Below are 13,615 nucleotides of genomic sequence, written 5' to 3'. Positions count from 1 at the left end.
ACAGTCCTCAAAACAAGCTTTTCCAATACCAACAGGACAATAAACACTGGAAACCTATTTGACACAGAACATGTTTCCCCAAAGAGATGATCTAAACCAAACATCAGCCAACAGAGCACACTTCCCTTTTCCAGTTAAACACCATGGAAGAGATCAGATATTCCCTTGGGATCAGAGATCACCACACTCCTAAACACAGAGGGTACCTGCACCTGGTGAAGAACAGCCAGAAGACTTGAGGAAGACCATAAGGTTCTGGCCCCCAAACCTTAGAGGAACTAATAAAGTCACTATTAAATAAACACTCCTGTCAGCAGCAAGAGGAAGTTCACAGCAATGAAATAGGAGACAGAAGAAATGCCTTCCAATGGCACACAGAAGCACATTTAAACTGCATTGTTGTCAGCTCTGTTTTACTCCACCACACAAAAGAGTGGAAGTCTGGAACCGCCCTGATAACATCCACCCGAAGCAGGAACCGTGCCGGCACTGCCTAACACCACTGGGTCCGCAAAGAGCCTGCCAGCCAGGGATCCAAGCAAAGGTCACATTTTTGTTTAAAGTAACAACATTAAAAACACCTCTGACGTTTCCTAAGATGTTGAATTCCTAATGGGTAGCTGATGAAATCAGTTTGATGCTGCACATTGTCCGAATGCTTCAGGGAACAAAGTTAAAAACCCTTTAGCTGCCATCACTGCCATACGTATGAAGCTTCCCATGTGTTTTGCCATGCAAGAGCACAACCTTAGTGCAAAGTATCCACCGCCTCTGTCATAATGGCTTTATAAAGCCATTATATCCTTGTTACATCATGTGAGATACAGTGCAAGTTTATGATGGATACTACAGGGGCAAAATGTAATAAACACTGAAAGAGTGCCACCGCTCATGGCTGCAAGTCTACCTTTCAAAAATGGAAACGTCTTCATATTACGTCACTGTGGGCTTTGTTGACATTCTACAACAAAAAAGACTCAGCTTTAAAAGGAAGAGCATAAAATGCAGGTACCCTACTATTTTTAGGCCAATGTGAAAGCATCCTACTGGCACACCATCACAAATTCAAGCTCAAGGTCTGTCTGCAACCTTCTCCAGCACTATCAATATCCTAACATATTCAATGACCTGAAGCACCAGTCTTAACTGAAGTCCTCTCAAATCAAACCAATTGAACCTAAAAAAAGGAGGTTACACATTAAACTAGACAAGCCTCTGGAGTTTCTACCACTTGACAGCATTACAAAGAATTAGGCAGCACAGCTGCCTACCCTGCCTGTTCAAAAATCAGAGCTTACCTCCCAAGTCTGATGGCTTTTACCAAGTTTGGAACACCCTCCATCTGTATGTTGTCCTCTGCCTCAAACTGCTGATAAGCCTGAGGGGGAGAAAGAGAAACAGACCTGCTAGAACACCAAATCCAACCTGTGTGGCACCTTCAAGAGGAATGGCAAGTTCCTGCTACACAAACCAGGACACAGATCCAGCTCACCGACAAGCCCTTCCTGGCACTGAAGCCATCTGAAAGCTCTCCTTGAACAGTTCTCATCCAGATCTGTTCTTAAATGCAAGTCCCATAGCAAAGTTAACTTACAGACCAAGCACAACCGATTCTATGAGCCAGTAGGACCTCATGATCTAGTAAGTTGCTAAAGGACAGACATCAGACATTGCCTGAAACCAGCACTGAAGCTGTCAAGCAATTATTTAACCCAAAAGTGATAAGACCAGGAAATAATCAACACAGAAAACAAATTTTTAATACAAGTGGCAAATACAATTCCTTGTCAACCAGCATCTTCGAGTAGCTCTTACTGCTGTGAACTGCAGATCTACTTTGCAGTTCAAAAATAGGGCACTAAATCAGGTAACTTCATTGTCAAGATAATGCTCTACTGATTGCAAATAACACACAAAGCTCCAAGGTCTTGTTGCTGCCATCTCTGGACTGTTCAAGTACCCACTGTATCGAACAAACCTCCAAATCATAGAAATTTATCATCAAAAGCTTGACATAACTTCAAAAACGCTCCTTCAACTTTCTGCTACCACCATTTCATTATATTAATGCAGACAGCTGCACTGCCAGGCTCCCTCACAGAGACTGAAATTCAAATGAACAAGGATATGTACAAGCCAACTTCTATAAAAATCAAATCAAAAATTGGATCTATTACTAACTTCTCCCTTGTTCTCTGGCCAAAATAATGTTTCACTGAGGAAAGTTTTGAGTGTTTGTTTTGAAAAGTAATATATTTGCTTATACATTTGGCTACTGAAGCAAGTCACTTTTTCCAAAAAAATCCAGAGTCAACATAAATGCAGAAGACAGCAGACTGGACTCGTGTTTAAAGCCAGATAACCCAAACAACTTGGGAACGTAGGAGTCTTAGAGAAAAAAAAAAAAAGCTTTTAAAGCTTTTCTCCATTGTTAGAGAAAAAAAAAACAGTTATAATAAAATTCAGCACCCAAACCACTGGCATGCCACTCAATTTAAAAAATAGATTTCCACAAGCAGTTAATTACATGTCAGCAGATTTCAACCTACTCTGACCACTTTTGCTCAGGTATATTAATAGATTAGTTCACAGCAGACCAATCACTGCTCTCATTTTCTACTCCATTTTGGTTTAGCCTCCAGCCTTGTAGCGTGACTTAGTGCAACCTCCCGAGCTAACTGTACCCTCTGCTCCATCTAGTGGACGACTGATTCCCACAACGCAGAAACACCAGGTACCACTATAGTTTCTCAACATAAGGCAGCCCACAGATGCCCATAAAAATTAAGCATTGGAAAACTATTTTAAGAAGGTAAAAAGGAACCATAACTGAAGCTGTAATAGCACTGTTGTTGGTCTTCACCTTTTTCACAGCATAAAGAACTAACAGAGGGGGTATAGATGATAATTCCACACTCGCATTCAAGCGGAAAGGTACCAGACACCTTCAGGTCTGAACGCCCCACGGCAGGAGCTGGTTTGTTTCCTAACAGCAGTGCCTTGTCACAGATGCTCTGGCTGAAGTGCAGAGCTGGGAAATAAACATCCCCTTGGTGCAAGAGCAGCCGGAGGTACCCAGGGAGCTCCTGAAACGCCGCCAGGCTCGTCACCTCTCCAAGCAACTGAGAAAGGCTTTAGTCAAAAACAAGTGTTTGTTTCTGGCACACTTTGATGCTCACACTCCTCCTCACAGAACAGTTCTTCAAGTTTAGTAAACGATACCCACAGCACAGTGTAGAAGGAGGGGGAGTATCTGCGCCTTGTCAACAAGCCAATGTAGATGAGCAACGCTGAGGAGAACCCAGCAAACTAAGGTCCAAATTCATTAATCAAGAAATACAAGAACTTGATATGCTCTATTCCTTTTCTGCTGGAAAAGAGCCTGCTTTCAGTCTTCACGAAATACATGGGAATAAAGACCTCCCCTGAACAAGCCTTAGCTTCTCAGCTTGAGGATCTACCAAAAAGGTCTCTTGAACTCCTTAGAAAAACCACTCCTGTTGAGCCGTACCTAGAAATAGCATTACCAACAGCTGTATTTCACACCAGTTGCTGACATTATCACGTGTGCAGATACTCAAGTCACGAGTCACGTCTCAAACCAATGTTAGGTTTCACAGGTGAAAGTTCATATTAAAGTTTTATTGTTAACTACACACGTCTACATCCAATTGCTTCTGCAGTAAGGTGTCAGCAGATCTCTGGCGCTGGGTGCCTTCAGATTGTAGATCAAGATGTCCATCTCTGTGTACGCTGTAATAATGCTGGTATCTGGCAAGTTCAGATGAAAATGAATAGCAAACATCTGCAGAAGATTCACAACAGTAACCAGTCCTGCAATCTCTTGAAGTCAGTAAAAGCAACAGCTCTGTTTAGCATAGGAGGAAAACAAATCTGCATGTTTACATCAGCTGCCAAAACATTTGCCTCATATCCCAAATAAAACCTACGGCCAGCAGTATCAATTGCTGAGTTATGTCACCTGATGTGGGAAATAGTCAACCCAACAGTTGTGGCACAATGTCCCCAGCTCTGAAGACAGAGGTTTAATTTTATATGTAGTTTTTTCCAAATAAAATCTAACAAGCATACTTAGGAAGTTTATGTTTGATAAACTTATGAGGTATGGAAACATATCTGTGCTTCAGTTGTCCTGTCAAATGTGGCAAGGTACCTTGGTTATATTTAAGCACTAGGCAGATCCAGAAAAGAAACCAAATCTCTCAACTCCCAGAGCCTACCATCACTACCAGAAAGCACTTGATCCATCCAGATGACTTTTTTTTTCCCCCCAATTTCTCTTGGGATTAAACCCGACTATCCTTGTGAATAAGTTAACCTGAAAAATGATTCCTCCAGAAAGCACATCCCAAAGCTGTTCACTTACGCAATAAGCCACAAGATATACTATAGTTGCCTTTCACAAAACAAACAAACCAAGCCACCTGATATTCCCAAAGAGTGATGCAAGGAGGGAAAAGAATAAACTTCTCTAGCTCCCACAGAATTCACTGGGGCACCAGGGGAGCACCGCAAGGCTCACACCCCATTTAGTAACCAGACCAAGCAACACCCACAGCAACACAGCATGTGCAATTGTGGAGCTCAGCTGGACAAGCAAGGTATGCATTTGTACTACAAGTTTTTAAACAGCTCTGTGAGCCTGATTTTCCAGATTCAAGATTGAAATTTGAAACTTCTTAAGGCTGCAAGCTAGTTACAAGCAGAGCTAGTGGCATCGCTACAATCAAGACTTAAAATAACGTGAAACTGTTAGGCAGTTATCTAAAGCTTTTGATAAAGATGTTCAGGGTTATCAAAGACTGGTGTCAGCCTCAGACACTTGTCTGAAGTGTGAGGGATGGGAAGGGGAAGAGAAGAATTGAAGTGTTAAAGCTTCTAATTTGAAACAAGAAACACCAGCACATCCATGCCTGGCACACCCCTGCAATGTTCACAGGTGCCCTCTGCTGTCAAGAAAAAAATCCAGAAGTCTACTCGAGCAATAAAGCCAAAGAGACATCTGCTCTCTGAGTAAAAATTTTTCTTAAGACTGACAGCAAGAGCTTCTGAAACTGCCCGTACTGACATCATCCCAAGACAAGTATCATGAAGATAGATCCTGGAGACTTAATTTGCTTTTACTTCCACTAGCCACAGGGCCAGACTTCCCTGTGCTCCCTGCACAGGTAACAATGACAGCCAAGGCTGCCAATGCAGGGCTGGAGAGGGGCAGACAATGCAAAGTCACAGAGAAAAGTAGCAGTGCAAAATGAGACGAGTAAATGGATGACAGGCCAAAGAGCCATGCCACAGCAGCACATTCCTGCACTCAAATAGAAGTCACAAATCCTTACACCTTTGCTCTACTTCAAGCAGTTGTAAAGTTTACCAAAATATCCCAGGATGCAACTTGCCACTTCTATTTTCTGGCAGCAAACTTGACTTTGACAACCACCACAACCCACCAAAACCAAGGATCAGGTGCTTTATATTGTGCAAGTGATAGCTAGACGTGCATCTGCCCCTGCCATACAGGCTTTCACCATCTACAGCAGCTCCGTGCACTCTCAGCGGTGCCACCAGGCCAAGCTGTCCCCCTCTGCCCCTTCCCCATTCCTCTGGGAAATGTTTTGTCATGGTAGGTCACTGGTCTAGGCTGCAGCTGACAGCAAACGTTTAAATCAGTAACGTGGTGGGTGGGAAGTGAACCACAATAATGTAGAAACTAGTTGACAAAAATTAAGCTTCCTTTTCCACTTCTTTAATTTCAAATGGCAGACTTATTCCAGCCCAGCTGGTTACATATGTGGCTATGAACGTAATCCCACATGATACTTCAGTTGAAAGAAATATTTTTTTTTAGTGGGAAGATCACTGTGATTAAGTGTTTTCAAAGCAGTTCATTTTATTTGTAAAGCATTTCAATCTCTGTGAGGAGCAACATGTGAACTCTTTAGCAGAAGGGAGTACTATTTATCCTGCTCAAGGTTTGGATACCATCTAGCAGATGAAACTACCTTCAGAGATGCAGCCCCATGTCTTAATTGGGTTTTATTCTAAAAATCAGTCAATTATGAAAATGCCAATAAGCTCTATTGTGAGATTTTACCAACTTGAACTTCAGTGTTATCTGTAACTTACATGTAAGTAAAAGCCTAGATTTTGAGTCAAAATCTTATTGACTTAGGTTACTGACAAAAAAAAAAAAAAAAACTTATTTTGAGTCAAAACAAACCCATGACTCATTCTTGCTGTCATTCTTCACCAGGAGGCACAAAGTAAGTCACCCAACATCTGAACTCTTGTATCTGTATTGTATTTTGACAGCAAGAATTAAAATATACAAGGCATAAACCCCTGGGTCTCCATTTAGTTCACAAGACTGGCATTTCCATCTTTGACCAAACCCACACCACTGTTCTCAGATGAAAAACAAAACAGACCTCCCACATACTTTGAGGCAGTTCAACAGCAGCCAAACACCAGCACGGCCACTTGGTGAATTTCTGCAATCTAATATGCACGAAAGTGCTTAAACATAAACCCTAGGTTTGTGCCTGTGGCAAAACTGTAGTGTCTCACAAAGATGTTTGCCAGGCTCAAGAGTGCTTTGATTCTGAGATTGGAAAGTGGATCCCTAAGAAAACGGGATGTAAAAATGGTTAGTCTAGTATCTATCACATTCCACTGATACTAAGTAATCTAGTATATCACATTCCACTGATACTAAGTACGAAGTAATACACAAAGCATTTTCCGATAAACTGATGCCTCTGTACTCTGACCCAGAAGGGCCAAGCCAGGTTTCACTAGCTTACTCACCCTGTGCCAGGAACTGGCACGTCCCATTACAGGTAATAACAGCACCACTATTCAGAATGTCGGTGTGGTAACAGCTGGCAATACCACAGACTGATTTAAGTGCACAGACAGTACCAGACGTAGAGAAAAAGAAATATAACTAGATGGTTCATATCTGCATCCAGTGAATTCAAGTGACATACTTGTATTTTTGGTGTCATAGGACGCACAAATTGCCTTGCCTATGGAATAGAAGAGATAATACTGCAAAGTTAGACTTCTTGAAGAATCTGTATACCTGCATCGTTTTCATACCCTAGAAATTTAGATCACTGAAAAATCAGTTCAGTTGCATAATATTCATTAGGTGTTCACAACTGTGTTTACGGCTCCTTTGATCTTACTCTGCATCAGCAGCATTTCAAGTATTTGTAACACTTTCATGTTGTCCTAGACAAGCTACCAAGCCACATCATAAGCCAAACCCAGTGTTCCATACAGCTCTGTTGTTTCTCAAAAGTTATGTTTCTACCCTTACTCATAACACTGAAAACCAAACTTCACAGAAGATTATTATATCTTAGGATGAAAAAAGAAAGCTCTAACTTCTTGCATTACAGACATGGAAGGTGGCTGACAAGAAACAGAGGAGGAAAGAACAGTGGAGAAGAGAGCTACTCGACAAGTGGCAGCTCGCTTTTAGAAGCTGATCTTATCCCAGCCTGATCAGGCTTGATAACACTCCGTCACTGCATTTGTGCATGAGCCAGCAATAAAAGCTGTATATTAACAGCCAGGCATACTCGTCTTAGGTGAACAGAAATGAGCTCAGAAGCACCTCTCATCAGTTTGACAAAAACATCAATTGACATTAATCAACATTTCTATACTGTGCCCAAAAAAGTTAAATGAAAACACAAAGATCAGAACCTTCACTGAACACTTAACAGACTCGAAGCAAAAAAAAAAAAAAAAAAAAAAAAATTGAATCCATGATTAGCAACAGAGCTTTCATTTTCACTTTCAGACTGGGGGTGGAAGAGATGGAATGAGAGAATATTTTTGTGGTTTAGAGGTTTTTTGTTATTTTTTCTTTACCCTTTCCTCAACTAGAGGTAGAAAAACCCACAATGAAGTTTTGATCAACCACTGAATCCACCTGGATAAGAACCAGTCCAACAAAGAGCTACATTACATTCATTTTGTAACTTTCCATATTTCAAACAAACTAAACATTGCTGTGTTTCTCCAAAACTTACACAAATTTTGGTAAATTACACAGAACATCTCAAAGTAGTACACTTCCTCAACTCATTTTCTGTAAATACTAAATGACTTAAAAATAATTCAGCAAAGTTTTATAAATGCTCACTAGAATCAGAAGCAGAGGTATTCTTATCCAGTAACACTTCTAAACCCAAAGACTACGTTTATTTTTAGCACAGGCAACAGTTTAATAAGATGCAAATTTATTTGTGGGGAAGAAAGTTAGCTTATTCTCTTGTTACTGATTGCAAAACAAGTTCTAAAAGCTCTTGAAAAAGTTGCTAAAGAAGAAGATAGCATGATTTAAAAGGAAAACAAATACGATAGAAGAAGAATCACATTATAAACCATATGCATGTATCTAATTTTTTTTTTTTTTGCCTTAATTGTAAGGAAAACAAACTTGCACAGGAATTAAAAGTTATTTGTCAAAATGCACAAATCAGTATAGATATTCAGCACGTATGTTACCATTCTACAGAACAAAATTCTAATACACTATTATCACATTAAACACAGTGCAATATATATTTTACTTACTTTGATCAGCATAGTTTTTTGCTTTTAGTTCAAGCTGTCGAGTTTGTGATTCTAATGCTTCCACTCTGGTCTGCAAGTCCTTTTTCTCTTGTTCTTGAGAATCTTCAAACTCAATGAATTTCTAGACAGGAAAATATAGTCAAATTAGACTTGAGTTCAAAAAACTTTAAAAGGCATGAGCAAATTTCATTTCTATTTCATCAAATTGAAGCAACAGATGCACGATCATTCCTAGATTTAAGTAGAAAGACTTTCACTTCAAGAAGCATGTAGGAAACAATACAGAGCTCTTCACAGCAAAGAAGGATACAACTGGGTTCCCAGAATAACACCTCTACAGCCCACATTCACTCTTGTGTCCACTGGTCAAGTATCCCATCCATCCAGCATGCTTCGCATAATCACCATCATCTAAGTACCGGCTTCTTCAGAGAATCCCGCTCAGTACTAACACAAACATGAATTATTTTATTCTATCCCAGCTTCACACACTGCCTGCCAACCCCACATAGGAATACAGAAGGCCTCAGTATCCTTTGATTTGACTGAACATCTATGAAGCACACCTTCACCAAGAAGCCATGAAATGAAAACACAGCCACTACAGTACACACCTCCCAACTGCCAGCCAAAAATATCACACATTTTCCATCCCCACCCAATTGCTTCTAGTGTCCAACAGATTATAAAACGTTGAGTCTTTATCAACAGCTTAATAACCATCTCCTCCAATCTGTCAACTGCTTAGCCAACCACTTACAGACACTGCAATAGTGCTGGTCACACCACCTTCTGCTACTGTGGTTTACCAAGGAGCAACACTCAACATTCTGGAGCTCACTAACAAGTACCAGCATTTATATTCTGTAACATACAAGTTAACAATTCATCACTATGGAAGTTTTAAAAGCTTTTTTTCCTCCCCTATTTATCTTAACCAAAACCTGAAGAAATTGAGCATGTCCTGGCAGCACAAAGACTACCTCGAACAGCTAAAGATGGATTAGGTCACACAGAGCTCCATTCAGCACTGCAAAAAGGCCAAAGCATGAGGAAAAGCTACTAAGACAGCTAATGACATGAGGAAAAGCGTATCAGAGGCCTTCACCAAGAAGAGCCCAGACAGCAACGGGGTTCAGAAGAAAGCTGCAGCTGGATACCACGTGGAAGCAAAGAAAAGGAGCCCAGATACTAGGGAAGAGCCAGCAAGTTAAAAAAAAAAAAAAAAAAAAAAAAGGATTATTAATTTCACCTTATCATCAGGATTAATGGAAAAAGGACAGTGCCGACTTCCCTCCTTTCCTTCAGTCCTCCCACTGAAGTGGGAAAATCGCCCACTTGATGGGACTGAGCTGAAGGAGGTGTCTAATGGGAAGGATTCCCTTGGAGCAGTCACAAGGTTACGAGCTATCTTCACACTGGGGATCAGTTTAACTGGTAACCTTTAACAACACCCAGAAGAAAAAGCAAAGTGCACAAGCAGAAGGAAAGGCACGTGAGCCTGTTACAAACCAGCTTTTCAAATAGTAATATTACAGGTGATTTGAATATAACCACGTCCTGTGTGTTTCTAGGAAAATTTAGTGGAAAAAATTATTCAGACGCTCACACACCAACTTTTAATAAGCTGGTAAGTTTTAACAAACATATGGACTACAGCTTCTTACCCTATGGAAGGGCTTCAGCTTAGCACAGTCATCAGAAAAGATTTTTATTAAAAATGACTTCAAATGTACAAATGCATCAAAATCTATGCAGAAGAACAAGAGTTCCTTTCAGGCAAGCTCTACATGGCTATCACAGGACTCCGAACGGCGTTCATATGACTGTGCCTGCAGCAAAAGTCATGAAACAATCGAGGAGCAGCTGACACTAACCCAGGTGGGACTGCTTCGGGTTCTGCAATTTAAAAGTTAGTTCTTCCCCCACTTCCAAAAGACAGACGTGAAAGTCTTTGCACATCACGCCCTCCAAAAACAGTTTAGGAATATTAATTTGACAGCGTATGACCAAAAACCTCAAACTTAAAACTTGTTCAATCTCCCCTTTGCAGCAGATGATATAATAGTTTTGCCCCTTTTATATTGAAAATTCAAGTCAAGTCTAGCTTATTCATTCTTCGCAGACTTCCTTTTTAAGGAGGGCTTCAAAGTTAGACGCAAATTTGGCACCAGGGCTAAATACCACCATGGTCTGGTACATAAAACATGGGAAAACATGAAAGAAGAATTATGAAACAGAACTATAACATCTTTGTTTGGGAAATCATCAGAGAACCAACTAAAGTCAGATGTGTTTCAGAATTTGCAAAAGGCCAGTGACAATTATACTTTTGACTAAGCAGCCGTTCAAAGCCATCAATGCCACTGTTGGTCACAAAACTGTGGACAGAGTCCTTCATTATTTCCTATTTCCTCTCATGTTCTTCAACTGCACGCAAGAGAAGTGGTTTTGCATTAAAATTAAATAAATGATCTGTTAGTTTTTCACTCATTTACCTTCACTTTGTTAGAGTAAGGGTTCAAGTTACATCTCTTCAGAAAACTTTCTGATTCAAGACGGATCTTTTTTTCTCTCCCTCTGCTGAGAACTGTACCAGATCAAGCCACAGACCAAGTCCTTGAGGCTGAGTGTGTCTGTGCTGTTTCATCTCCCCTTCCTGTGACGGGGCAGGCCCAGGCAGAGCCCCGGGAGCTGGTCACCCTGCCTTGACTAAGCCTGTATGACTAGGATGGAAAGACCAGTCAGATAAGCAGTCACTGCAGCCAAGCACATTGACAGCACACTTAAATCCGGCACGCTCTCTGCACTGCTTAAAGTAAATGCAGCAGCACACATAGGAACACACTGGCCACTCGATATATGGATTTCTCATTTCAACCTGAGCTGCTAATTACACAAAATACTCAGGCAGACAGAAAAGCTAGCGTTCCTCGTCTCATGCAACTTCCTCCACAGGCCACAAAGCCGTATCTTAGCAATCTAATGAGAAGTGAGTTTGGGGGCTTTTTTCCAAATAAAAAAAAAAAAAAGAGAGAAGAACAAGTTGAAGGACACCAGTGCATCTTTAAAAGAATGAGTCTGATTACAGAAGACTCTAATCTAAAGGCTCAAACTGTCCTTAGGAGGTCATCCTGTTTCCAGGCTCTTAATCTGCAATGATCAATGCCGGTGTCTGCATCCTAACTTTGATATATAACGATGTGTAAGCACAGGATATGATGCACACTTCCTTCTGCATGTGCCTACCGCTGAAATTCAAGCCTGAGATACCTTCACAAGCTATGTTTGGTAACTCCCATTTAATCCTTCCCATTTTCTCTAGGCGGTATCAACTACGTCACTTCAGACAGGCATTTGTCTGACCTGTTCTTAAAGACTTCCAGTATAAAGTATAAGAGTGCTTTGCAAATAAGTTCCAGAAGTCTTCACACAGATTTAAAATTGATTATATAAAATTTAGAGCAATAATCATTGCAATAAACATGAACTCGGATCACAAACTAAAACAGCAAAGCATATACTATACATTCTGAACAGTCTCTCAAGCACATGTCCATTTAGTGACTTGGTAATATAGCTCTAGCAAAATTAAACATTTCTTCCTGTGTGTGTCTTCATCTTCTGTTTCCTTCTATATTAACTTGTTTTCTTGTCACATGATCCAGGTTCAGTACTGAGCACATCTGATTTGAGGGTACCACCTACTTGGCAGCCCTTATTACCCTATGACACAGACTTGAGTAACTTTTATTGCACTGATGCTAGCTTTTCAGCCAAAGGCATGCTCTTCCTTGAGTATCCTATAGATAGGAACTGTTGAAAACCAGCTCAGCTAGACTTGGTGTAGATAATGTGGAGCTGAAAACAACCAAGTATAGAGCTGATGCTATTTTAGTAAGCTCTGAGACCTATAACAGAAGTTAGCTATCAAGTTCATGCTATTACTTAAACTAATCTTCATGGTGGTGAGTCCTTTTTCATGACTGTAGAAGTAGCAGCTACATATTGAATATCAGACCTGGAAAGCAGCTTAATCCCACCAACAGCAGAAAAACTGAAAGGGAAGTTAGGCTGCTTGACACTGCTAGACAGTGACGGATTTTGTCTGTTTCCAAGTCCACCTGAAACTCCTGCTAGCAATGCACACCAAAGTACAAAGTGGCATAGTGATTTTGGCTTCCTGCAGAAGTAATGGGTAAGAGAGCAGAACTCCAAACCCTTCCTCCTCTCCCACTTCTGTCGCAGGGCACGCTGCCTCTCGTTTACGAGGTGGGAAGATAAGTTATGCACTACCATAAGCAGAACAGCAGACTAGCGAGTTCCTCTATTTCTCCAGTTCTGCACAAAGCACAACCATGTTAAAAGTCAGGCAAATGACTTTATAGCAATTAACAAGATCTCGACTACTATCTGAAGGACTGAGAAGCAGGTCTGGTATTTCTGAAATCTTCCTTTATTTTAAAGTCACCGCAACAGAAGCGAAAACAGCTTCCAGAACATTTCCTAGCTCTTTTTAAATTCAAGAATTAAAGGAGGCAAATTAGGACAGCAGTGTAAAGAGATTGCTATTCAAACAGTAAACCATTTATCTTCCCGGAGATATTACCACAAATAAATACTCCTACAGTGGCAAACAGAAAGTAAAAAGAAGGGACGTTACTTCTCCAGGGTAGTCAGAACAGACAGTATGGAACATTGAACTTTGTAGCTCACAGGTCTCCATTTTGCTATCAGAGCACACAAACAACTTCCAAAATGAAAGAAAAGAGAAACACGAAGCCAATAACTTGTTGTCCAAGAAAAACAGCGCTACGTTCACGTTCCCTCCCTCTCATTTCACTGATAGAGCACCCATCGGGTTACCTCAGCATTCAAAAATAAGTCACAATGATCAATCAAGTCTGAATAAAACACACCCCTCATGAACGTACCAAGCTTTATGGGACAATTTCACAAACGTATGGCAGAACTGACCCCAGCACATACCAAAAAGATGACCCTG

General features: G+C 40.7%; 1 protein-coding gene across 5 annotated transcripts in view; it reads right to left on the bottom strand.

The window, feature by feature from the left end:
• The window catches only part of SPAG9 (sperm associated antigen 9), a 63,176-nt gene that overhangs the window by 47,287 nt on the left and 2,274 nt on the right, over positions 1 to 13,615 (bottom strand). For all 5 annotated transcript variants that reach the window (XM_084492233.1, XM_084492229.1, XM_084492231.1 and 2 more), the window contains exon 2: positions 8,611 to 8,731. In XM_084492233.1, the coding sequence (XP_084348359.1) occupies positions 8,611 to 8,731 (121 nt within the window). The remainder of the gene's footprint in view (positions 1 to 8,610; positions 8,732 to 13,615) is intronic.

This window comes from Aythya ferina, assembly GCF_964211825.1.
Source record: "Aythya ferina genome assembly, chromosome: 18".
NCBI classification, from domain to species: Eukaryota; Metazoa; Chordata; class Aves; order Anseriformes; family Anatidae; genus Aythya; species Aythya ferina.
The sequence above is the reverse complement of the archived record's forward strand: the minus strand, read 5'-3'. Positions and strand labels throughout refer to the sequence as shown.